This window comes from Anarhichas minor, unplaced genomic scaffold, assembly GCF_050575085.1.
Source record: "Anarhichas minor isolate MPS153535 unplaced genomic scaffold, ASM5057508v1 ptg000041l, whole genome shotgun sequence".
Classification (NCBI taxonomy): Eukaryota; Metazoa; Chordata; class Actinopteri; order Perciformes; family Anarhichadidae; genus Anarhichas; species Anarhichas minor.
This window is the reverse complement of record NW_027466487.1, coordinates 7,116,835-7,141,223: the sequence shown is the minus strand read 5'-3', so window position 1 is coordinate 7,141,223 and position 24,389 is coordinate 7,116,835. Positions and strand designations below refer to the sequence as shown.

At 40.8% G+C, this 24,389-nt stretch overlaps 4 protein-coding genes and 2 pseudogenes across 6 annotated transcripts in view; 3 read left to right on the top strand and 3 right to left on the bottom strand.

Moving 5' to 3' along the window:
* Positions 1-800: 800 nt before the first annotated feature.
* LOC142969707 (trypsin-1) lies at positions 801-2,577 on the bottom strand. Of its 2 annotated transcripts, XM_076109718.1 has the most exons (6): positions 2,197-2,577; positions 1,755-1,905; positions 1,373-1,623; positions 1,142-1,278; positions 950-1,051; positions 801-848 (listed from the first exon to the last, which is right to left on the bottom strand). In XM_076109718.1, exons 1-6 carry the CDS (start codon positions 2,234-2,236, stop codon positions 801-803), a joined length of 729 nt encoding a protein of 242 aa, XP_075965833.1. In that variant the 5' UTR covers positions 2,237-2,577. The 2 variants fall into 2 exon arrangements, with proteins under 2 accessions (XP_075965833.1, XP_075965834.1); XM_076109719.1 differs by having other exon boundaries at positions 1,758-2,577.
* A 2,157-nt stretch (positions 2,578-4,734) lies between these two features.
* Positions 4,735-6,176, bottom strand: LOC142969706 (trypsin-1-like; annotated as a pseudogene).
* A 1,551-nt stretch (positions 6,177-7,727) lies between these two features.
* On the top strand, positions 7,728-8,944 carry LOC142969708 (trypsin-1-like). 2 transcript variants are annotated; one of them, XM_076109720.1, is made up of 6 exons: positions 7,728-7,767; positions 7,864-8,014; positions 8,112-8,362; positions 8,457-8,593; positions 8,684-8,785; positions 8,897-8,944. In XM_076109720.1, the coding sequence occupies exons 1-6, from the start codon at positions 7,728-7,730 to the stop codon at positions 8,942-8,944; spliced, it is 729 nt and encodes a 242-aa protein (XP_075965835.1). The 2 variants fall into 2 exon arrangements, with proteins under 2 accessions (XP_075965835.1, XP_075965836.1); XM_076109721.1 differs by having other exon boundaries at positions 7,728-7,775; positions 7,875-8,014.
* Positions 8,945-10,570: 1,626 nt separating this feature from the next.
* On the top strand, positions 10,571-11,934 carry LOC142969709 (trypsin-1-like; annotated as a pseudogene).
* Positions 11,935-13,178: 1,244 nt separating this feature from the next.
* Positions 13,179-15,330, top strand: mrpl17 (mitochondrial ribosomal protein L17). The gene is made up of 4 exons (XM_076109722.1): positions 13,179-13,276; positions 13,388-13,580; positions 14,290-14,358; positions 14,465-15,330. The coding sequence occupies exons 2-4, from the start codon at positions 13,407-13,409 to the stop codon at positions 14,717-14,719; spliced, it is 498 nt and encodes a 165-aa protein (XP_075965837.1). The 5' UTR covers positions 13,179-13,276; positions 13,388-13,406; the 3' UTR covers positions 14,720-15,330.
* A 478-nt stretch (positions 15,331-15,808) lies between these two features.
* The window catches only part of tmem145 (transmembrane protein 145), a 34,808-nt gene continuing 26,227 nt past the window's right edge, over positions 15,809-24,389 (bottom strand). Inside the window, exons 11-15 of the mRNA XM_076109690.1 lie at positions 23,248-23,341; positions 21,415-21,587; positions 20,590-20,710; positions 20,032-20,220; positions 15,809-18,264 (exon numbers count right to left, since the gene is read on the bottom strand). Coding sequence (XP_075965805.1) covers positions 18,010-18,264; positions 20,032-20,220; positions 20,590-20,710; positions 21,415-21,587; positions 23,248-23,341 — 832 coding nt within the window. The 3' untranslated portion in view covers positions 15,809-18,009. The remainder of the gene's footprint in view (positions 18,265-20,031; positions 20,221-20,589; positions 20,711-21,414; positions 21,588-23,247; positions 23,342-24,389) is intronic.

Sequence of the window (24,389 nt, the reverse complement as noted above, 5' to 3'; positions counted from 1 at the left end):
CCTGTCGTCCCCAGCTGCTTTATAAAAACACTGTCAAAGAGGGTTCAATTTGAGGGGATATCCTAATGTGGAAGAGCCCAGAAGGGCAAGAATATTTGTTGTATTGTATTAGGAAACCATTTTGTGGTATATAAACATAATATAAACGTTGATTTGAAACCCGTTGCTGCAATGGAAGAAGCATTTTCCACAAAGATGCATAAAAATAACCCAAAAATGATGTTGATTCAAACATCATCAGTTCAATCAAAATAAAATGTGAAAGTATCAAATTCAATGCAACATTTTAGAGCTAGGTATATCACAACATCAACTTCGGAGCGTGAGTCTGAAGGCAACAGCAATCACAATTATGTCAGAGAAATAAACAATGCGTTGACATTTGTTTTGTCATTTGTTTGTAAGCAATGGATGTGACACCTACTTTTCTTTGTTTGTGTTTTTTTTTACCTGTTAATCAAGTATCTTATCCTCTTGATAATATCACTTGCTCAATAGGTTTTTATTATTGTAAGGTAAACTGCCAATTCATAACACACCATGCAAGGAAATATGTGAGCAACAATTAATGACAAGTGAATTCCGTGTACATTTATAACTATAGCAGCTATAAGGAATCTGTATTTATCATAACAATTCAAACCTGGCAGCATAGTGCAATGCACACACACACAAAAGCGCCATCTCTGTGAATTTTTTTGCTTTATATTTTTTATTAGCCATATTGTTCAGTACAACAGATGGGACATTAGAAACAAATGATTGTGAGCTTCTTGACTGAACTTGCTTGTTTGGATCACTTAGTAGCTGGCCATGGTGTTCTCCAGCCACTCGTTGAAGAGGCAGACCTACAAATGAAGAGAACCACAGTTAGAACAGTGAATCAGCACAGCATTGCAGAAGAAACCGGACACAGTGTGTTGATTGAATTTTCATTGTAGAACGTTACCTTGGCGTAGACACCAGGGTGGTCTCTCTCAGCACACCCGTAGCCCCAGGACACAACACCCTGCAGCTCACCGTTGCACACGACGGGGCCACCGGAGTCACCCTGAGAAAAGGTTTGATAGAAGCCAACAAGTCACACCAAGTATTCCATACAGTCACTGCTGTATTTCTGCGTGAACATCTAATTACATACCTGGCAAGAGTCCTTGCCTCCCTCCAGGTATCCAGCGCAGAACATGGAGTCGGTGATCATGCCGGGGTAGGAGTTATCACAGTCCCTGTCAGACAGGATGGGGATGTTCAGGCACTGCAGCTTGTTCTTGTCAGCAGCTGGAGATCAAAAGAGAAAGACGAAGATGAAACTGGAGCTGCACTGCTGTAAAAGCATACATGGTGAGGGCAAAACGCAGGAGGTATTACTCACAGGAGCTCATGGTGTTACCCCAGCCAGTGACTCTGCACATGGTGCCAGCGGGCGCACAGCTGGTGGGCAGAGCCACGGCCTGCACGAACTTGTTGAGGGTGGCGGGCTTGCTCAGCTTAACCAGCATGATGTCGTTGTCGATGTTGTAGGAGCTGTAGTTGGGGTGGCGGATGACACGAGAGGACTGGATGAACTGCTCGTTGCCCTCGGTGACCCTGATGTTGTGCTCTCCAAGACGCACCTCCACACGGCTATAAACAATTGAAATACGGGGCATTAGTGACGAAACACACAAAAATTATCATCATGCATTAATCTGAATACCCCTAAGATAAATAAATCAAACCTTGAACCCTGGAAAAAAAATTTGAAATGTGCTTACGACTTGTAGCAGTGAGCAGCAGACACCACCCAGTTCTCGCTGACCAGGGAGCCACCACAGAAGTGGTAGCCGATGTTCAGGGACACCGTGTAGGCATGGGTGTGAGGCGTGCACTCATACCCTCCGACGATCTTGTCGTCCTCCGTGGCGACTGAAAACACACACATCAGCAACAAGTTCGTTGTTAGCTAATTGCCAAAAAAAAGGTTTAAAAAACAACAAAAAAAGACATCTCTTTGAATGCAGAATATCCTTTCGTGTATTTTTTGTCAAACCCCAAAGTGTGTACTGATGATAGTTAGAGATCAATCCGCTGTTCTCTAATTAAAAACCCTCCTATTAGGGAGATGCTCTGGTTATTCTGGACTAAATTCTGGGATAAAGGCCAACAGACTGTTAGCAGAGAGGAAAGCAATCAGCTCGATAGGAACTTCACACTTACATGCAGCTCCGATGAGCAGAACGAAGACAAGAGACCTCATGGTTGATGTGTGATCCTGATGATTTTACTCCACCTGAAGCCCTGGTTTATATACACAGAGAGGAGAGCTGCCCTCCACTCCGTCTGTCCTCATTGGTCAGCGAGGGGCCAATCTCTGTTGCGGGATGTTAGACTTCGGTGATTAATTTACAGAATTACATGAAAAAAAAAAAAAAAATTATTATTGTAGAAGTCGGGATGACTTTCTTGTCAGTGAATTTGGAAAAGCATGAGGGAGAGTATGAATATGGATCATATTAGCTCCTGTGTTATGTATTTATTAATTTACACTAAAAGTAAAAATAATGATTCTATAATCTCTAATATCTAGTAAATCTGTTTGCTTGAATCATAGGGTTGATCCTATTATTGTTATGTTGTCACTGTTTTTAATGTTATGATAAAAAAGAGCATTTGTGTCAAATGAAACAAAACAAAATCATTACTACACATTCAGCCAAATAGATTGTTTTATTAATACTAGGAGTGGCTTTTATCTTGACTAGCATGATGAGGTTAAAGATTTCAGTTTAGTACACCTATGTGCAGTTTTGAGGTGCAGGCACTGTGCTGCAATACAGCGATAGTCTATATACCAGTCTAGTTTTATACTTTATATTACTCAATTACATGTCAGGGAACACGTGTTTTAATCCGCTTCGTTTATCTATCACGTGGAGTTACTCAGCAGAATTGTGATTTATTGCGATTTAGTACATGGAGTTTGGCTCAGCACCACTTTGTCTAACTCATTTCTATATAAAAACTTCAATAAGTAAACTGCATGTCTGTAAGGGGACAATTGTTCACAGTGCGTAGTCCTACTACTTACTGAAAGATTTGAATGCAGGGTTTTTTTCAGGGGATATTCAATATTGTTGCTTCCATTTTAGTAAATGTTTCAAGCCACCACCTGAAAGTTGGCCCGTGTTTCTCAGGTCAGGTTGTACATGTAAACAAGTCACCTTTATATTTAGATGTGTGTGAACACAGTATCTCACAGCTGTGTTTTTCTCAGTACCTGTTACCTAAAAACTAAAATCAGATATGAGGGGTGAGGCTGCCTTGAAAAGCAAATGATAATCTTTGTAATATTTTTTATAAGGCAGGTTTCAATAAATAGGTAGAGAGCAGTGTTGGAGGAAGTACTCAGATCCTCTACTTAAAGTAACAATACCACAATAAAAAAATAAAAAAACTCTCTTGCAAGTAAAAGTTAAATTTCTGCATTTTAAATACTATTTGAGTAAAAGTAGCGAAGTATTAACAGAAAAAAGTACTTAAAGTAAAAGTACTCTTTATGCAGAATGGCCCATTACAGAGTATTACATTACAGACCCACCAATATCTGTAAATATGGCACTTCTTTAGTCTTTTGTGAACAAGTTAGTTGTTGTAAGACAAGTTACAACTTTATCCTTCTTGTTAGCACAACGTGACCTCATGTGAATCCCAGCGTTGCTTAGCACAACTCCAACCTGTATACGTCTAATCTGCCAATACATATATAAGATTTATTCTATAATAATGCATCATGATTCATAAGATATTTTTGTGTTAAATAAAAGTAACTATTTGTAAAATAAATGTATTCATTAAAAAAGGTAATATTTGCCTCTGAAACGTAGTAGAGTAGAAGTATAATGACACGTACATGGAAAATACCCAAATTAAGCACATGTACATCAACATTGTACTTAAGTACAGTACTTGAGTAAAAATACTTTAGTTACATTCCACCACTGGAAGAAAGCACTTTGCAGCAATATGTAATATCTTCTAGTGCGTGTATGAAAACAAACAGAAGTAGGTAGAAAAGTTAATGGCACAGAGTAGTGCCATTAACTTTACAACATGAATAAATATTGGAAATAAGAGGCAAGGCAACAAAAGAATTATTATGAAGATGCCTAATGACACAAATGTGTTTTGAAGAGTGAGTTTAAACGTTGATATGGACTCTGCCAGCCTGAGATCCTCAGGCAAGTCGTTTCACAGAACAGATATCATTCAGAGTAAAGTTAACTAGTTTTTTTCCCTCAGTGCACATTGGACATTTAAAGTACCCAACTGAAGAAAAAAACATATATACTTTTAACCACTACTGATAGTCTCACTTGTATAAAGTTCTATTGCACCACCTCTGGTCTCAGAGTGAAAAAATAACATCTGTCTTCAGAGGCCGAGAGATGGTGAAGTGATGATTTAGAAATAATAATAGTTTACAAACACCTTTTTGATGTATGTGTCTTTAATATAGACTCATTGGATAAAAAAAAACAATATATATATATATATCGCACTTTATTTACTTTCCCGTTCACTTAAGAGCAAATTCTTATCTCTGTAATTTGCTGAAAAACCTCTTTAGATTTTTTAGATAAGACATTGATGTTACAGTTGCATTAATTATAAAAATATTTTGTAATAGAAAGGAAATAATAATTGGACAGAAGAGCAAACAATTAATTTCAAACACTTTATTTGTTTTACTTCAACTGCTGCAAAAACAAAGTGACCATTTGGACAGTCAATATTGTGGGTGTGATGTGAAGGTTGAATGGTGGCGTTAATAGCTGGCCATTGTGTCGTGCAGCCACTCAGTCTGCACACACGCCTGAAAATGAAGAGATATTAGTTTGTTTGTTTTAGCGTAACATAAAATACATTAAGGAGGGTGATAGTTATATTTTCAGCTGTTGCAGTGAAATGTTACCTTGGCATAGACACCTGGGTGGTTCTTCTCTGCACACCCGTAGCCCCAGGACACAACACCCTGCAGCTCACCGTTACACACAACAGGACCACCAGAGTCACCCTGAGAGAGAGAGAGAATTATTATACTTACAATGTGAACCTTTGCAATATTGTAACGAATTATGGCATGTCATGGCAATAAAGCAAATTTGAATTAGAGAGGAGTGAAAAACTATGTTGAAAATTCAGAGATGCGCACCTGGCAGGAGTCCTTGCCTCCTTCCAGGTATCCGGCACAGAACATGGTGTGGTCAACCATGCCGGGGTAGGAACCGTGACAGTCCTCATCAGACAGGATAGGGATGTCCAGACACTGCAGCCTTTGGCTGTCAGCAGCTGGAGCAAGACAACAAAAGAGGGAAAAGTGCAGTAGGGATGAATTGTTGGAGATTGTAGGCAGATTTTTATTTTTTAGACACAGTTTCAGAAAGTTTGCCTGCGATAACTGCTTTCTACTCACTGGAGCTCATGGTGTTGCCCCAGCCAGTGACTTTGCACATGGTGCCAGCTGGTGGGCAGAGACAGAGGCTGCACGTAATGGTTGAGGGTGGCGGGCTCGCTCAGCTTGAGCAGCATGATGTCATTCTCAAGGGTGTAAGGGTTGAAGAAGGGGTGTTGGATGATACGGGAAGCACTAATGAACTGCTCGGTGCCCTCAGTCACTCCGATGTGGTGCTCTCCAATATGCACCTCAATACGACTGGCAGAGATAAAAGATGGCAGAAGACGGTAATTAGGTGGATGCTTGTTTTTTTTATGTTTGCATGTTTATTCCCTCTGCATATGAATATGCGAGTCATGCTTACGACTTGGAGCAGTGAGCAGCAGACACAACCCAGTTCTCGTTGACCAGGGAGCCACCACAGAAGTGGTAGCCAGCATTCAGAGACACCTGATGAGGTGAGGCGTGCACTCATAGCCACCGACGATCTTGCCGTCCTCTGTCGCAACTGAAAACACGCAGGAGGCCAAATAGTCAGCAACCAAGTGGTGCTTCTTTTTTTATTTAGTAATTAGACCACAAGCAGAAAGATAAACTGAAAACCAAAGTAAGACAACCAGAAAAAAATAGTTATCAGTTTGCTGCAATATGGTAAATAGCACAAAATGTGTGCAATGCACAAAAGTACTGTGTCACACTCACAAGCAGCTCCAATGAGCAGAACAAAGAGCAGGGACCTCATGGCTGCAGCGTGTGGTGCCGTCAGTGTTAAATCCATGTTTTGTATCTACTCCAAGCTGCCTGATTGGTCCAATAATTGTCAAAATAAAAACTTGATGGTGAGGTACTGACAACTAGATGTAAGTGGTTCATTTCAGGTGACTGAGTGATATAATAATATTCAACCCATTATGGCTGGAACAGCTGGATTATTCACAGAAGGCCTTCACTCAAGGCCGACTCGCAGTACAGAGTACTCAGTACTAAAGCAGTCAGCCAAGATATAATCAAGAGCACATGACACCTTACTTACAAGCATAACATAGTACAATATTTCATAATAACTTTAATCAATTCACAGCCCTCAATTTTCATGTTCACTCAGAATAATTTAGACATTTGTCCGTCAATGTTGACGAATATTGTGCAATTAAAATAGGGCTGAAACAGTGTCATATAAAAGTGCGGGAAAATCCTGGAACAAATGTCATCGTTTACTAAGAAAATATACTCTACATAGTGGATTCTGAATCCTTCGAAACACTGTATGGGTTTTCAATCTTCAGACTGCACCTGTTCTGGTTAATCTTCCACAGATATTTATATGCATCATGTATATTTATCATGTGAAATGACAGCTGCTCCTCCACTAAACATCCAAATTTACAAGGTTGACTCAAACTTCACCGATAGCAGAGATGCACTCAATTTTTACCCAGATATCGAGGTACTTAGTCAGTTATTCGTTAATATCCATTTTCACTACAACAATGCTATAAAAACATCAGATTACGTGAAAGACAATGACACTGAAACCTAAAAATGCAATCCCATTTAAATGTATTCAGTGTGAGGTGTCCTTACTGCTGATTTTATATAGTAATTGTGCGCTTAAGTGGTTTTCACTTCCATAAATCTACTTTCTTTGAGGCGTGCTATCTAAAGACACGTGGGTTGGTTTTCCTGTGAAAGCCACATTCAACAACTGTGGTTGTGAACCCGGCCATCTGCAGAGCTGCAACCATGTCTTCACAGCTCAAATCCTTCCATGTCAACGTTAGCGATTACAAAATACATCCTGTGCTGAACACAGATGCAATTCCACACATGTGTTCTACAAACAATGTCACAAGGAATGTTTAGTCTAGAAATATGCCTCATGTGTAGTTTTACTAGATACTAATTTAAGGGACATGCATGCGTTATGCACACATCAAACATTTTTTATATGAATAATGCTTTTTCATATGAATACACACATTTGTTGTATTGTATTTTAAAATGCATTTATATGCTTGTGTCCCCAATGTGCCTCCTTTACAACTACATTGAACATGCTTCTTAAAATATGTACTAATAACACAATTTTCAGCCATGCAGTATGCAAATACAGAGTTTTCCATAGCCAAAAAAATATGTGGATTTCCAATACCCATAATCATTTTTCCACGTTTGACCCGATTGGTCAAAAATAACCTTGGGGGTGTGGTCAACAAGGAAACAGGAGAGTAACCGATGCATATAAACCAGGACTCCAGGCTAAGTCTCTCATCGACAACATCACACAGCAACCATGATGTATCTGGTCTTCGTTCTGCTCATCGGAGCTGCTTGTAAGCATGTCTTTCTGCTTTTGTTCTGATTACTAAATAGAAGGGAAAAAAAGTATCACTTGGTTGCTGACCATTTGGCCTCCGGTGTGTTTTCAGTTGCCACGGAGGACGACAAGATTGTCGGAGGGTATGAGTGCACGCCTCACACCCATGCCTACACGGTGTCCCTGAACACCGGCTACCACTTCTGTGGTGGCTCCCTGGTCAGCGAGAACTGGGTGGTGTCTGCCGCTCACTGCTACAAATCGTATGTCTAACGCCAAATTATGGAGGACAAATAATCAATCTGCTTTTCACACGAATCGTGAACCTCAGCTGCCACTAAACCTCTCTTTCCTCTCCAGCCGTGTGGAGGTGCGTCTTGGAGAGCACAACATCAGGGTCACCGAGGGCAACGAGCAGTTCATCCAGTCCTCTCGTGTCATCCGCCACCCCAACTACAGCTCCTACAACATCAACAACGACATCATGCTGGTCAAGCTGAGCAAGCCCGCCACCCTCAACAAGTTCGTGCAGGCCGTGGCTCTGCCCACCAGCTGTGCGCCCGCTGGCACCATGTGCAGAGTCACTGGCTGGGGTAACACCATGAGCTCCTGTGAGTAATACCTCCTGCGTTTTGCCCTCACCATGTATGCTTTTACAGCAGTGCAGCTCCAGTTTCATCTTCGTCTTTCTCTTTTGATCTCCAGCTGCTGACGGGAACAAGCTGCAGTGCCTGAACATCCCCATCCTGTCTGAGAGGGACTGTGATAGCTCCTACCCCGGCATGATCACCGACGCCATGTTCTGCGCTGGATACCTGGAGGGAGGCAAGGACTCTTGCCAGGTATGTAATTAGATGTTCACGCAGAAATACAGCAGTGACTGTATGGAATACTTGGTGTGACTTGTTGGCTTCTATCAAACCTTTTCTCAGGGTGACTCCGGTGGCCCCGTCGTGTGCAACGGTGAGCTGCAGGGTGTTGTGTCCTGGGGCTACGGGTGTGCTGAGAGAGACCACCCTGGTGTCTACGCCAAGGTAAACCTAAAATATCTCTATGAAATGTAAATTTCACATGCCCAGTTCAAATGAAACATATTTGCTACTGGCTGTCCATGCTAACAAACCTCCTTCTGTCTCCACTCACAGGTCTGCCTCTTCAACGAGTGGCTGGAGAACACCATGGCCAGCTATTAAGTCTGATCCTGCGACCACCATCTTACTCTGTTGCCTTTCTTCTATCATTTTAACTGCATTGTTTTTGAGTTTTGAACATTGTGCAGTCAATTTCCATCTGAGTCAATAAAGTCTTTGGTCTTAACTTTTAAATAACGTTTCTCTCAAATTTTGTCCATGTTGTCCTACATTATGATGTTTTCATCATTATACTTGAAACAATACTTGAAACATTTAAACTTCATTTCACCTGTTTACTGCTCTTCAGGACAGTATAAACAAGGCAATTAGTTCTTAATGTATATCCACTAAAAATACTGTATTTAGACAAAATAAGACAAACTTGCTATGTTTAATGATGGTTATGTACATTACATTACATGCAGTAATTGTGGCTAAATGTTAGCACTACTTCTGTGCTAACCATTCGTTTCACTATAATAATAAAATGTATCTTTCTAATCTATATAATCAGCTCTCCAAACAGACCATGACTGTGAGAGAGTCATGTCAAGTTAAGCTAATATATATTCAGGCTATTAAGCAAACAACACCCCGCAGAGGAATTATATAGATGAACAAATAAACAAATGCAATAGTAAATATGACAGCAGTGTAATAATGTTTAAGTAGAAGTATTAGTAGTAGTATGTTTCATTTTCAGAGAGTGTGAAGTAGCAGGAAATCATTTCACTGATAAATATAAAAAGCTGAGATGGAGCTGATGAAAATACAGACTGAGAATTTATTTATTTTAAAATGTGACAAACGTAATCGTATCAGAGTATCTACTAGATTTGATTTGGTAATATGTGACTGTATGTAATAAACTGGGTCAAAGTAAGTAAGAACATCCCACAGAATGTGAAAATATTACTGTCTCACTGTGCTGTATTTTAGTCATTACTGTAGTTTTTAGCCAATATCGTTTTTTAAGTTAATGCCACATTTATTCAACAGTATTTTACTCAGTCTTTTTCCAAGTATTGTTACCCATCTGTTTGATTCATCTGAATGCATATTTGTATTGTTTTACTAGCTAATGTATTAAAGTATAATGTATTAACTTCCCTTTGACCACATTGTTCTTACAACGTGACACATAATCGTGCCATTAAAATTGCTGTACTGAAAAAAATTCAGAGAAAGTTTTTTTTTTAAATTATTATTATTTTTTAATCATATACATTTTTAAATAGTTCTGTTTAGGACTGCTTTTGTGGCAGTTGCCTTTGTGAAGGCCAGAGCCACTCGGTGAGTGTGAGAGAAGCTCCACCTGGCACTGCTTCTGGGGCCGAATCAAGGTCAGAATGCTGATAACATACAAAACATACTGCACTGTACTCAAACCAGGCCAGAGAAACAACAGATCTAATTAAAATAATGCACACAGTGTCAATGGGGTTTTTTTTGTAACAGAATTGAGCAAAATCATCAAACCAGAGTCACGTTAAAACTGTGCAGCCCCGTTTTGGCAGAGTTTTAGTATGGATAGCAACGTTTTCCCATCAGCACTATTTGAAGGTTTTGATTGGTCAGCAGCAACAGGGGTGTTTCTTTACAGTCGGCATAAGTTCAGGCGCTCAATAAAAAAAGCTGGCATGGGTCAAGGAACATCTGTGCATCTTCATGTGGCATCAAGCAATCATGAGGTCTCTGGTCTTTGCTCTGCTCCTTGGAGCTGTGTGTAAGTACGGACCAAATTTAGAAACAAGCGCAGAAAAACTATTCCTTTCGGATAGTGGATTAGTTGTTTGCCAAAGAAAATCTATGACTCAGAAAAACACCAGGGGCTGTTGCATTGTAGCCTGACAGTATTGTACAGAGACTATTCATTCTTAGAAGAGATGTTATTCATTTTCTTTGCAGTTGCCACAGAGGAGGACAAGATTGTTGGAGGGCATGAGTGCACACCTAATTCTCAGCCCCATCAGGTGTCTCTGAACTCCGGCTACCACTTCTGTGGTGGCTCCCTGGTCAACGAGAACTGGGTGGTGTCTGCCGCTCACTGCTACAAATCGTACGTAGGTGCTCCTCGAACATCATATCCAAAATTACAAAAACAACAAAGGCACTAGTTTCTGACAAGTCATCCCTCTCGTTCTCCATTCTCTCTGTCTCACTCACAACTTGTTTCCCTCTTTCAGCAAAATGGACATTGTCCTCGGTGATCACAACCGTTGGTTCATGGACGGCAATGAACAGATCATTTCTGCAGCCCGCGTGATCCCTCATCCAAACTACGAGTCCTGGCTGGTTAACAACGACATCATGCTGATCGAGCTTAGCAAACCTGCAATCATCAACCAGTATGTGAAGCCTGTGGCTCTGCCCACTAGTTGTGCTCCTGCCGGGATCGCATGCACAGTCTCTGGGTGGGGTGTGTGACCATGAGTTCCTGTGAGTATCAAACACCGCCTCCACACAGGGGTTCTGTTATTCACTATACATTTGTCCATCAATGTCATTGGGTCTCTGGTTCTGCGTTTGCACAGCTGCTGATAGTAACAGGCTGCAGTGCCTGGATATCCCCATCCTGTCTGATGAGGACTGTGACAACTCCTACCCCGGCATGATCACCGAGTCAATGTTCTGTGCTGGATACCTGGAGAGAGGCAAGGACTCCTGCCAGGTATGCATCTCTGCTGGTGTACAGAGTATTATGACCTGTTCAGCAGCACTGAGTTGAGACTTAACACTTTCGTATTGTTAAACTGCTTTGCTCCCCCACTATCAGGGTGACTCCGGTGGTCCTGTTGTGTGTGACGGTGAGCTGCAGGGTGTTGTGTCCTGGGGCTTTGGGTGTGCAGAGAAGAACCACCCAGGTGTCTATGCAAAGGTAAAAATAAAAAAGCTTCCCACAGCAATCATTGATTTGACTTTCATGACTCAGAACTATTCTCAAAGCCCTTTTGTGATATAACGTTTTCAATATTCCTTTTTTCCCCTCTCGCTTGCATCAGACATGCATTTTCACAGACTGGCTGCAGAGCACCATGGCATCTTACTAAAGTCAGTCCAATCACACCTGCTACAGCTGTTTCTACACTGAAAAATCCTGTTTCAATGAAACTGCCTGTTGAAAAAAAAGAAAGAAAAAAAAGAGTATACCTACATTTTTAGTGTATGTCTCCCTTTCTCTGGTCCTCTGATCTGCCTGGCAAACCCACATGAACGAATAAAGAATGAACTGAGGAGAATATGAACTTAATAATAACAAAAATCCCGGTGGAAAAAAATGGTGGGGCAAAAACTAATTGCAAACCAGTAAAAACACAATTTCCACGTTACACACACACGATAATCCAGCTGAGCACATACCTGTTCTCCACGTGATGTTACAGGTTACTGCTCGGTTCCACCTTTGTATGAGCTGTCAGTCTTCTTTGACGAGCTACAGTAGCTCACGTTAACCATTTTCGTTCAATGACTAATTTTGACCCGGAGGGTTTGGTTTATAACAATATCGCAGCAGTGTTTATTCTCGAGTTCTTCTTCAAAAGGCAGACTTTTCAAGTTACATACGCGATCATCTACATTGTTCATGCGTCTTTATTGTCTTCTGCCAACTACCAACCAACTCACCATTTAAATTGCAGCGGGGCAACAGGTAATCAGCCCCACGTGACATCAATTTGTGCTATCCCCATTGGTTTAGGGTTGTTTTCACACACTCGGGGCATTTAACATTACTGCACTTACGATTTTTTTTAAATATATCCATCCACCGACCTTAAATTGCAGCAATCGAAGATGGGTTTTTTTCATGCATTAATCCAAAATTGTATTGTATATTACTCAGTACCACTAAAATCACACTATGTTCCTGCTGCCAGCAGGTGGGGCTTTCCACATGCCCCAAATGACCAGTCATCTCAATATATTATAATAAATTAAGGTCGTGCAGTATTAACAGTAAATGTATAGATCAAACAGAGGTATGAAGAAATAACATTACAAATAATCTAGAAATAAGTAAGGTATACTGAAGGAAACACTGAAATAAATAAATAAAACAATGAGCTTGATTCCCCCATTACCAGAAACATTGTAAAGATTTGTATAGAATAATAATCCAAACAATCAACGTTACAAAAATATACAGTCACCCAAACTGTCCTCTTTCGCTTCTATTTTTAAAGAATCTGAATAATAATATCTTGATTTTTTTTTTTCGGTAGTTCTTGGTTTTCATCGTTTGTGGTTGCAGCCATAGAACGAATGTTTGCAGAGATTAGTGGAACTGTCGCTCACCAGTTCTGTGATCAAGTCGGACATATTTGACGACGCACCACCAATGTCAAAGAACTTCGCGTTGACTTGACTGACCTCAGGGCTTGTTATTACATTGAGGTAACTGCTTTTTAAGATAGACAGAGGGTGGTTTGAAGATATTATTGTACGCTTACCACATATATATTTACCTTGTTTCCCCCCCCGTTTGTCTGTCGCTGACTCGTGCAGGCGAATCTAACCGGACAAGATGCGCCTCACGTTGCAAATGTTGATCTCCCATGGCCGGATGGCCCGGAGGATAGGTCTAGGTCCGGAGTCCCGAATCAACATTCTGCGGAACATTTTGACAGGACTGGTCCGACACGAGAGGATCGAAACCACGGCGGGCCGAGCAGATGAAGTCCGCTTCTACGCCGAAAAGGTAACGACGACCCGGTTATGCTAGCTAGCATAGCTAACATAGCTGTCCGTTCATTTATTTCGTCCCTAATGTTGATGACGTGAAGGATCAATATCATGCACAAGTCCTAAGGGAAGGGTTGTCCATAACATTTTAGAGTGGAAAGAAGAAAAGTCAACAATGCAACAGAAATATGGTAAACAGTCAGTGATGAAGAATATGTCACTGTTATACTTTCTATTAAACTGTGGCATGATTTACTGTTAAAATTATGAAAAGAAAAGCGTAAAATACGGTCCTTTAGATACATTATCAAAAGTCAATAGTTAGTCATGACACAATATTGATAGATGAATACTTGCAGTTAAATAACATTTCAATATTTATATACAAATATCTAAAAAAGAGAAGTGCAGCATTAAAATAAACACAAACTGTTTTCTGTTTGATTTGTGTGAATGTAATCAGTGTTGTCCTTATAATCAAAACTTTGCCTTTTTTAAGTCCAATAAAGTTTGCGAGCTTTAATCCAGAGCTGTGGTGCTCACCACTTTTTCTTTGTTGCACCGTGAATAAATATTGAACTGAAATATTATATTGTCCATAAATGTTGATCCAACAATGTCTAACCTTAATGTCAACAAGATTATTTTATATTGAGACAATCTGAAATGCTGTTCACTCCTCCACACGCAATGGGTCCGACTGTATGTGTTTTTGTTTTTGCCAGCTGATTGACTACGCCAAAAAAGGAGACACTGACGAGAAGGCGATGAAAATGGCCAGTTTTTGGCTGACGGTACGTGTCTGCAGCTCTCCATAACTTGTGACAAGCTGTGTCACTCTGAATGTAAAACAGTTCTTGTGAAGTCGTTGTTTAGTTTGAGCGTGCTTCTTCTCTTCAGGAAAAGGATCTGGTCCCAAAGCTCTTCAAGGTCCTTGCTCCACGGTTTGAGACTCAGTCAAATGGCTACACACGGATGGCACGCATTCCCAACAGACTGAACCTGGACAGAGCTCAGATGGCCGTCCTGGAGTACAAAGGCAACCCCTTCCCGCCTCTTTATCCTGTGAAAAAAGAGAACGAACTGACACTCCTCAACCAGCTGCTCAAAGGCTACAGAGAGGAGAGGGCACAGGAGTTACCCACAAAAGCTTAAGTAAGCACATCCTGGTGTTGGATCCGTGATGTGGTCGCTGAAGGATGGTGGTTAGGTGATGAAATGCCTCCGAAGAGCCACCTGCAGATTGTGGCTTATAGACACTGATCCATTTCTTCAACGAAAAACTGTTCAAAAGCTCCAGTGTCCACAAAAGACATTCATGGTTATGTATTAATAAATATGTTTAATAAATATAAGTTTGGCCAAAACAAATGAGGGAACATGTTTGTCTGTTACACAGGAAAGATACTGAAGCAATTTAGTATTGCACTTCCGTTAAATAAGGGGACATGAGACCGATTAAAGAGTCTAAGCAGCAGATGAAGATATATTCTGACTTCTAGTCTTTAGTTTGGGTCAAGCTCCAAAACCACTGGATCCAACATTCCCCATAATGCAGCTGCATAGCATCTATTAAAGCCCACCTGCTTCTTATATTCCACTTCATTCAGGAAAAAGTCCTCAATTTAATTTGGTGGATTATGCAGAAACAAGTGTCTGCAGTGAAACATGTCTATAATGCTGTACTATACTATATTGTTATATTGACAATACAATGCTTTGCTTTTCTCTTTTAAACAGAAGCACAAATAAAGACATTTACATAATGTTGGGCTATTGTATTTGGTTGCATTAGATTTGATGAGCACATCTAAACTCACTTGATGAACATCGCAAATTGTTGCAGACTAATGGATTTTTCCTCTAAAGACTGTCAGTGATTAGCCTGGAAGTAATTTACAAATGTATACCATTACTGGAGCACAGACGGGTGCAGTGTGTTATAGATCTGCACTTCAGCAGTCACAGAGTGGGATACTGGCAGGGACTGAAATAATTAGGCTAGCCTACATCAAATTGTGCCCAGCCTGGAGTCTGTCCCTCTGGTGTTTTACTTTAATGGAGTCTTGTAATGAGAACAGTTTCTAAATATGATTTACGGATATCAGATTGACTCCTTTGGACACATGCCCTTGTCCTAACTGGAACACAGACGCTGTTGCTTATCAACTCCGTAGCCAAATAATACACACAGCGAGATGAGCCCTCTAATAAAAACATATTTTTTTTTATTATTTTGGCAAAAAGTGTATATATATATACAGCGTATTTAGAATTGTCATTTGACACCATTAAAATGCATTTAAACAGTGCTTCAGTGATGTGCTCTTAACCAGATCGCTCTGAGTAGCCTAAAAGCTGTGCTGTTTTCTGTCATGCATACACAATCTCTTATCGTCAAGTTCTCTCCACTTAGTGTCTCGGTCCTGTAATTGTACGTCATAATACACAATGTTGAAGCAGTGATACAGTATCAGTAAGCCCGTCTGTTAGTCGAGTCAAACAGTGTCTATTAAGTCAAGTCATGGCAACCATAACAACAGGCAACGGCAGACGAAATGGCAGACATGCCGAATATAAACCGGACACAATCAGAAATAACGACTAGTACTCTAGTTCATGTATCATTAAGTTACACCTCTGACTACACTCTCACAAGTTACACACCACAGTCCTAACACCCTACAGTACTCCATTACAGCAAGATTGCCATTGATACATCTGTGGACTATAAGCAGAGTTGCACCATTTTTACGAATTAGAAATTAAATAAATGCCATCGAGATACAAATGAAATAGTTAGTGTCCTTTTCCCCCCGTTTGCAGGAAGTTAGTGGTAAACTGAGCATGATGTGTTCCCTATAATGTCCGGACCGTCAATGACATTTTCAGACTGTATTTACAGGTGTATGCATTTGAATTACTACTCCCAAGTGGTGTGAACACAGGTTTCAAAGCAGTCTTATAAGGTGACATCACGAATAAACAGACTAAGACCAGGAACATTAAAGTGCTCCATGCAGGACGGACAAAATGTACAGTTGCGTTGCCGTGTTCACAGTTCATCTACAAGGCTTTTTTTGTTGTTGTCATAGCTCAATGTTAGGGATATAAAACTAGTATTATTCATTCAGCTTTTCGCACGGTTTGAATGTTAATGTGAGATAAAGCCAACAAATATTCATGTTTCAGGTACGAGACAGGGGTGAGGATGAAGTTACTTGTATTTTTATTTTTTTTTAAAGGTAGCCGCCTACTCTTAAATCATGGATGTTGTAGTTGAAAGCCAAAGAGAGATAGGAACATTTGACAAAAGTTGTTTTGTAGTACTCCAGTAACTTGAGAATCACCCCTGTCCTTGTGCTGTATTGCATCAGTACATTCACCAACGTCTACTCTACATACACAGAAATGACATTTTGACCAGGCATATTCTGCACTCCAGTCAAAATTCAACTAAAACCGACATTGTGTAATACTGGTTTCATGTTTCACACAGCGCAAAGTTTTGATTGGAACAACAACTAACAGAATTTATCCATTCAAAAATATACTAAAGCCTATTGTATGCATTTATAAAAGTATAGATTTCAATACACACAATACGCAAATATTGTATGGTCACATGGAGTTACATATACCAGCTTTTTGACAGGAAATACGATACAAACATGCGTGTTTTACGAGTACCTAGAAGTGCCCACAGTAAATGTGACATTTTACATTACACATCAGCATATCAATCCAGAATAACCAGCTGCAATGAAGGCATATAAGAATATAAACAAACCCAACAAACTCCATATAATATCTATACTTTATCAAAATGTGTCAAACATAAAAAAGGTCTTGTTTTTGATTTTTTTTTTTAAACATAACTTGGATAAATCTAATGGCATCAGATTTTTTTCAGATGGTCACAGCACCAACTGGAATTTAACAATATGGGGGAAAAAAAACATAAAAACGAATTTCCTTTTTTGAAATAAAACTATATAGAGTGGTAGCTCTCTCCAGTTTAACTATTTACAAACTCCTCCAGACCATCAATGCCTCGTGAATTTTTGAATAGGAGAATTTCAAGAATTTTGTTCATTTCCACACCGTGCACAGCTATCATCCTATTGCTCTGGCTACATCCACTTTGTCATCTTTCTCCCCGTGTGCCTGCTACTGGTCAGCATCAAATATTTATTGCTTCTTTATTCTTTAACAAGCTCAGCACTCCTATCTCACAGCCATTTCCCCTCACTCTTCTCGTCAGGTTATTTCCATTCACAGGTGAAAAGGGACCGTTTAGGGATTCACTTCTCTGCTTCGTCCATCCAAATCTGTTTTTCGCGGCGTCAGTATGACCTTCATTTCCACTCTGCCTTTTTCTTCAAGTTGTATTGTCATTCTGTCCATTCTCTCCATGCCTTCCTCCAAACTCCCTCTGTCCTTTCTCATGCCTTCGTTCCGAACCCTCCTCCTCCTCCGCCGCCGCTTCCTCCGCTCTGCATACTGAAATACTCTGTGAAGGAAGGGAGTCGGGGCGGCAGTGGGGGCGAGCGTGTGGCCGGGCGTGGGGGTATCGGTGGCGGAGGTGGGGGCAAAATCGCCGTCAAGTCGGCAGCAGTGGTGATGATCTTCTGCTCGCTGTTCCTCGGCACCTCGGGGCCTTTACGGGCCACCGTCTCCTCCACCGTCTTCACCGGGTCCTGGAAGCAAGAAGTCGATGGTTTTACACCTTTGACCTGTTCTGATCCTCTGGATGTAGGTTACTTTGTAATGTGGACCTTGCAGACACAATGTCATTAACACCATACATCACATTTTGACAGCTTCCTCTGGGGCTCAATGATGCTGCTGTGGTGGTGATATAGGTCGGAGTAAGTTACACATGTTTACTGACCTACAGTTCAGTTATGTGACTCTCCACAAGCTGACTCTATTAGTGTCTACTGTATGATAGAGCCTTCATGAAGGAAATGTAGAAATCATTAACATATCATGAAAAACCTTTTTATATCAATACACACATCACAATATGGCAAATGTATGCAACATCCAGGGCTGCAAGCAATGATCATTTCCAAATTTACTCAAACCTGCCCTCCATACTAAAAAATTGATATGAATAAATAATAAATAGTTTAAAGTAGTTCCTACTTTTGGAAAAAGAATGGCACATTTGTTGTATCTGTAAATCGTTTTTTAGACAATTTCCAATCTGGTTTCTGACCACATTATATAGCACAGACACACAATTCCCCCCTCAGGCCATGTTTAAAGTGACGGAGACAACACTCAGATTGACTTTGCTCTTTCACCAAATGACTGTGGTCCAATAGACACTCTGTGTCAATGCAAGTAATCACCTGCACTTACATTTCCTTCACCTAAATTAAAACAAGAATGAGTGCATTTTATTCGACAAAAAGAGGAGAGATTTTTACTACCCACATCAATAAAACGGTTTTAAACACTAAAGGCTAAGTTGAAAATCGTAGTGTTTTATCGTACTTTTTAGCAGCCACACTCTTGCTTGGTCTTCACAGTGTCTTCCAATTAAATGTCTGCTAGGTTTGTATAAAGAGAACCAGGAGAAGAAAGCACATTAAGCTTCTTTGCACCAGCCTCCAGGAAGTCAATTAATGTCTAATTGGTAGTACTAGTTTACACGTTCAAATGTAAATTAAAGAGTTGATCGTTTTCTCTACTGCACATTTATTATATTTTGGGCTATTAATTACTGCTAAACTATCTAAGTTTTCAAGCCTTTTTATACAATGCACACTTGAAACTTGTCATGACTTTGTGTCCCTTGTCATGCATTGTGTCAACTTTGGGTTGCTCCTTTGTGTTGTATTATTCCTACTAGTGTCTGCAGATTGTGTAGCTGAAGATTCACAGTTCTTCTTCTGTCACTTATTTCTGTGCGCTAAGAAAAAAACAACGTCAACAAATTTGAAAGTTCCCCGAGCTAGACAATTCATCACAGCAAACACGACGCCTTAATTTGATCTTGTCAAAGTTTCCATTTAATCATTATTTCCTTGTGCCCAAGTGTTTTCATATCAGCGCGTGTGCTATGTCAGGCTGTGCTTACTGTCAGTCACCACAGGAAGAAACGGCAGTTTCCGCCAAGAAATAATCCCTAAACAAACTGCATTGTTACACTGATACCTTCTAATTTGAGGCCTCTTTGTTAGATGAGACAGCAATTTCAAGCTAGGTTTGTCACAGTGATGTTTACATTTTAAAAGCGTCAAAAAAATGTGTACCACTTAGATGAATCTAACTGCATATTGCAAGAACTGCAAAATGTGGGGAAACGTTTAAACTGGATATAAACACACATACAGGACAATTCTCCCTCTGATGCTTGTTAACCTGTTTCTGCGCCATCATTTTCTTCACAGCACTTAGTCCTCCGTGTCTAGGATATCAAGCATGCATCCAAGAACATGTAAAGTTAGACTCACTGATTGGATGGAGAAGAGTTCAGTGAAGTTGGGTTGAGAGTCTCCCAGGAAGGAGCCATTTCCATAGGCATGATGAGGGAAACTCTCCGCCCCCTCGCCTGCTTTCGGACTGGACAGCAGGATCCCGATCTGTGACGTCCGAACATGATATGGGAAGTTCTTATTGGCTGCTGAGGGTCGTGTGATAACCTAAGGCACAAGAGGATAAAAAGATGTGATGATCTCTGCTAGTTCTTACATATATAATCCGTGTATAAAATATGTGTAGTAACGCATTGCCAGGGCATTTACGGTCCAAGCGAGAAATGCATAGAGTGAGCAGGAACATAAAAGGAAATGTGCGTGAGCAGTACGGCCCATTAGTAAAGGACAATGTGTCGTAGGTGAGAAAGAGGTAGATAATGATGTGTGGGAGAGACAATCAGCATGAGCTAGTATGACTCAGGGACAGTGAATAATGTATGACTGACAATAATGACTCTCGAATAATGTGAACTGTGTTGCAGTCCAAGGGGCTGCATGAGCGTGTGTGTGTGTGTGTGTGTGTGTGTTACGAACGAGGAAGACGATGTGGGCGTAGAGGTGGATGCCGAGCTGAATGCCGTTGACGATCTTCTCCCGGGCCCAACGAGGAATCCCAAAGTTGGCGATCAAAGCCATGACAGGCACGGCGAAAAACCTGAGGAAGACAAGCGAGTGGATTTAGGATAACGAAAAACGCATTAAAAGAAAAGATGAGAACAGAGTTTGATGACGAGAGAAAGACAGGCAGGGAGAGTAGAAACGGATGTAAAACACACAGAAAGATAATAATGGAAGGAGAGGAGAGACGTAGATAACTAGGCGGGAGATAGTGGCAGCAATGAGAGGGAAATACAGAGATAATATTAGTCTTTGTAGTCCACGCTTCATTTGAAGCTCATGCTATTACACCCAGTGAGTGAAGGGCAGAGAGGCTGATGTATGCAGAAGAGGTTCTCAGGGTTGTTTAAAAGGAAAAACACTTTCCAGTATAAAGCTTTAAACTATCTAGCACACATATATGGGAGCATGAATTATTCTAATAGAAGAGACCTCATCAGCTGAGTAAAAATTGATGTTTTCCTCCAGCAATCATTCACTCAAGTACAATTATCTTATCTGTTAGCAGAGCACAGAGGTTGGGCTCACAATGTCATTGAAGGGTAGTGTGAAATAAACAACTTTTCATTCCCGGACCGCTAAAGCATCACCTATCTCATAGACATTTTTACCGAGCGGCATAAATTATTCAAATTGAAGACACCTCAAACAGAGAAATGTGTATTTTTCTACTCCTGCAATCTCGCTCAGGTGCTATTATCCTCAGCGAGGGCAGGGTGGGGGAAGCGGCGCCGGTCTCACCATAGTGTGTACGTGGTGAAGAACGGGATGTAGAAGGGCTGTTTCTCAGGGTAGTGTTTCAGAGAGACCAGCACGGCGTAGCAGAACCACACGTAGGCCAGCAGCTGCAGGCCCATCAGTCCGTAGCCTGCGGGGCTGTCGTAGGCGTACAGCACTTCACCTGGGTCAAAGAACTGGCACAGGAGCATGAGAAGTTATGCCAAAATGAAGACGTGGATGTTAAACAAGCCTAAACCTTTACACAAAGTAGAAAAGAAGCATCTTTTGGCATGGCTACACATTGCAGGCTGTACCCTAATTACTAAGATGGATTGATGCACTGCGATGACTGAGCCAAAAGTTCGGCTTGTTGCATTCTGGGCGAGTCTTTGACATTGACACTTCTTCTCAACAACTGGGTCATCGGTATGTGTGTGCACAGGTTTTGTGTGTGTGTGTGTGTGTGGGGGGCACCTGTCCTTGCATCTGCGGACACTAGATAGCATTCACAGGCCAGTGACTGGATAGTGTTGGCCATACAGTGTTACCCCTTGATACATAATGCATTAGTCTGATGACTCGGTGTTAAGCTTATTGGGATCCAACCAGAAAACCTGAGCCTGGCAGATTCCCCGACTGCAGGCCCAGGAACACTCTTTAACTCTTTATATCAGTTCCAAGTGTAACCTAGTTTGGTGTATTTTTAGCAGGAGCTCCCCTGAGTTTTGCGCTCTTTAATAGAAGGGACCGTGTAGGGAGGCAGGCAGCAGATAAATTACACTGCTTCAGATCCACATATTGCAGTGTGAAAAATGGCTATAGGCTCCAGCGTTAAATATAGCATGGATACCTTCACTGCAATATTCCCACTGTGTCATTAATATGCTGTGTTCAAAGACTGTAATCCCCTGTACCTAAATGTACCATCATTACGGCCGACTGTGCTGAAGCCTCTGCAGCACGCACAGACGTATAACTGTAACACTCCAGAGTGTCTAATTAATTCATAAGCTCATATGCTTACATGCTATAACATCATAGCTGTTTCCTTCTTCACATAGAGAGAGGATGATTCATTTAATGAGAGTGGAAATCTCTCAGTATACCGATTAGTAAGTCTGACTTTCAAATCAGGAAACCTTAAAGAAACGGTCATTGATCGAAGATTTATTATCTCAGGTACAGTCGTGAGCACTGCAATTCTGTTTAGCTGCCTTTGTAGTCTGGAGCTGCCTCGTTGTTCTTATTAATATGAATCTCATCAAGGAGTTTCTTCTTTTTTTTTTTGTTTTTTACAATCAACTTGTTGCATTTTCAGAATTAGCAATGTATCAATGTAATTAAGTGACAGAAAAAGCCATTACAGCCCACGTTGATGTGTGGGCTCGACTCAGCCATGAATATTTATGAGATTATTCAAATAAAGCCAAAGGGAGCAATAATACGAGTGCAGAACTGTTTCAAGTCATGTCAGAAACATCAGCAGTCATCCTAGGCGTAATTCAGACGCTGCTTTCAAGTCACATCTGAAGTGATGTGTTGGAAGTGTTTTAAGGAATCTGAATTTAAAAGAAAATGACTGCAGTTTGATTTTTAGTAGTTTTAAACTCAAAATGAACAAGTGATGAAGCAGGAATGTGGATTTGCAACTTTTCTCTGTTTTACATTACTGTAAATTAAATAGATTTGGGTTTGAATGAGTCACCTTAGGCTTTGGGAATTTGTGATGAAAAGTAATCAAAATGAAAAATCCACTGATTAATCAGAAATTAAAATAACCTCAGTACCCCTAGTGTTGTGTGTGTGTGTGTGTGTGTGTGTGTGTGTGTGTGTGTGTGTGTGTGTGCGCATTACCTCTGCCTCGTAGATGAAGAGGATGACGTAGGTGATTGTGTAGACTGTCATGTAGATGCTTAACTTAACCGACCCACTGTGACTGATCCTCGCCCTGACACACACAGGGTCAGAGGTCACACACAAGTGGAAGATAAGAAACAAATACAGACACCCTCAAAGATACACAGACAGAGGGAGTGACATGGAAACACACACAAAAGCACACATTTGGTGCTTTACACACAAAGCAAAGACAGCTTAATCTAAAACGCAGCTATTCAACACCACACACTACAAAAGCACTGGTGTGCTCAGCTTTATAAATATCAAATGGTTGTAGACTTTTTCACTCTGAAAATAGCTGTCCACACTCACAAAAGCAGAAATGAATGCTTCCTTATTTGCAGTCAACAAATATCAGAAGCAATTTCAAACATCCTTTTTTGCTCAGGCTAATTCAACAACGCACACCAGAGAAAACATATCAAAATTGTTGGATTATTTCCAAACTGCCAACCTCTCAGTTACTGCACATAAACAGCCACGGTTCTAGCTGGATGGGGATGCAGTTTAAGTTTATTCACCGGGGTTTTAAGAGGGTTTAATAAGTCTAAAAGATCAGAGAATCTCCTGAGCTCAGAGCAGGATGTAATCCCAGAGTCAAAAAAAAAAACAGCTTAAATCTTGCAAGCTCAGTTTTTACTACAAGAGTTCGGTCTAGAAAATATCCAGAGAGATTCAACTGAGCCCTAAGCAGGGCCAATCTTCAAACTGTGACCACTGGTTTAGAAGATGACTCGCCATGAATCAAAGCTCAAAACCTTGTGAACTGCCATTTACTGTAGCGGTTTCTCGCGCTATCTGGGGATAGCTTGGAAGAAATCTAACGTTTCAAGATCAGCTGACATGTTTGATGACTGTTCTTTCAAATTGGAATTGGAAAACTTGAGATCACTCGTAAATCATCTCTCGTGGAAGCTAACGGAAATAATTCCCGCCCCGAAGAAATCTCCACTGAGCCTTGACAGAAAACAGCGAGTGAACCTAAGAATTGTCAGCGGGCTTTGCAGGGCAACAAGGTAAACCTGCCGCTGACACAGAAACACAAAAACAACATAAAGTTCACAGCAAAGCAGCATCTGTCTATCACATTCCCCCGA

Coding starts and splice junctions, on each gene's coding strand:
- LOC142969707 (XM_076109718.1), bottom strand. CDS start 2,236: ATGAGGTCTCTTGTCTTCGTTCTGCTCATCGGAGCTGCAT. Junction 1,906..2,196: donor TCTGCTCATCGGAGCTGCAT/GTAAGTGTGAAG, acceptor GTGTGTTTTCAG/TCGCCACGGAGGACGACAAG. Junction 1,052..1,141: donor GAGGCAAGGACTCTTGCCAG/GTATGTAATTAG, acceptor ACCTTTTCTCAG/GGTGACTCCGGTGGCCCCGT.
- LOC142969708 (XM_076109720.1), top strand. CDS start 7,728: ATGATGTATCTGGTCTTCGTTCTGCTCATCGGAGCTGCTT. Junction 7,768..7,863: donor TCTGCTCATCGGAGCTGCTT/GTAAGCATGTCT, acceptor GTGTGTTTTCAG/TTGCCACGGAGGACGACAAG. Junction 8,594..8,683: donor GAGGCAAGGACTCTTGCCAG/GTATGTAATTAG, acceptor ACCTTTTCTCAG/GGTGACTCCGGTGGCCCCGT.
- mrpl17 (XM_076109722.1), top strand. CDS start 13,407: ATGCGCCTCACGTTGCAAATGTTGATCTCCCATGGCCGGATGGCCCGG. Junction 13,581..14,289: donor TCCGCTTCTACGCCGAAAAG/GTAACGACGACC, acceptor TGTTTTTGCCAG/CTGATTGACTACGCCAAAAA. Junction 14,359..14,464: donor TGGCCAGTTTTTGGCTGACG/GTACGTGTCTGC, acceptor TCTTCTCTTCAG/GAAAAGGATCTGGTCCCAAA.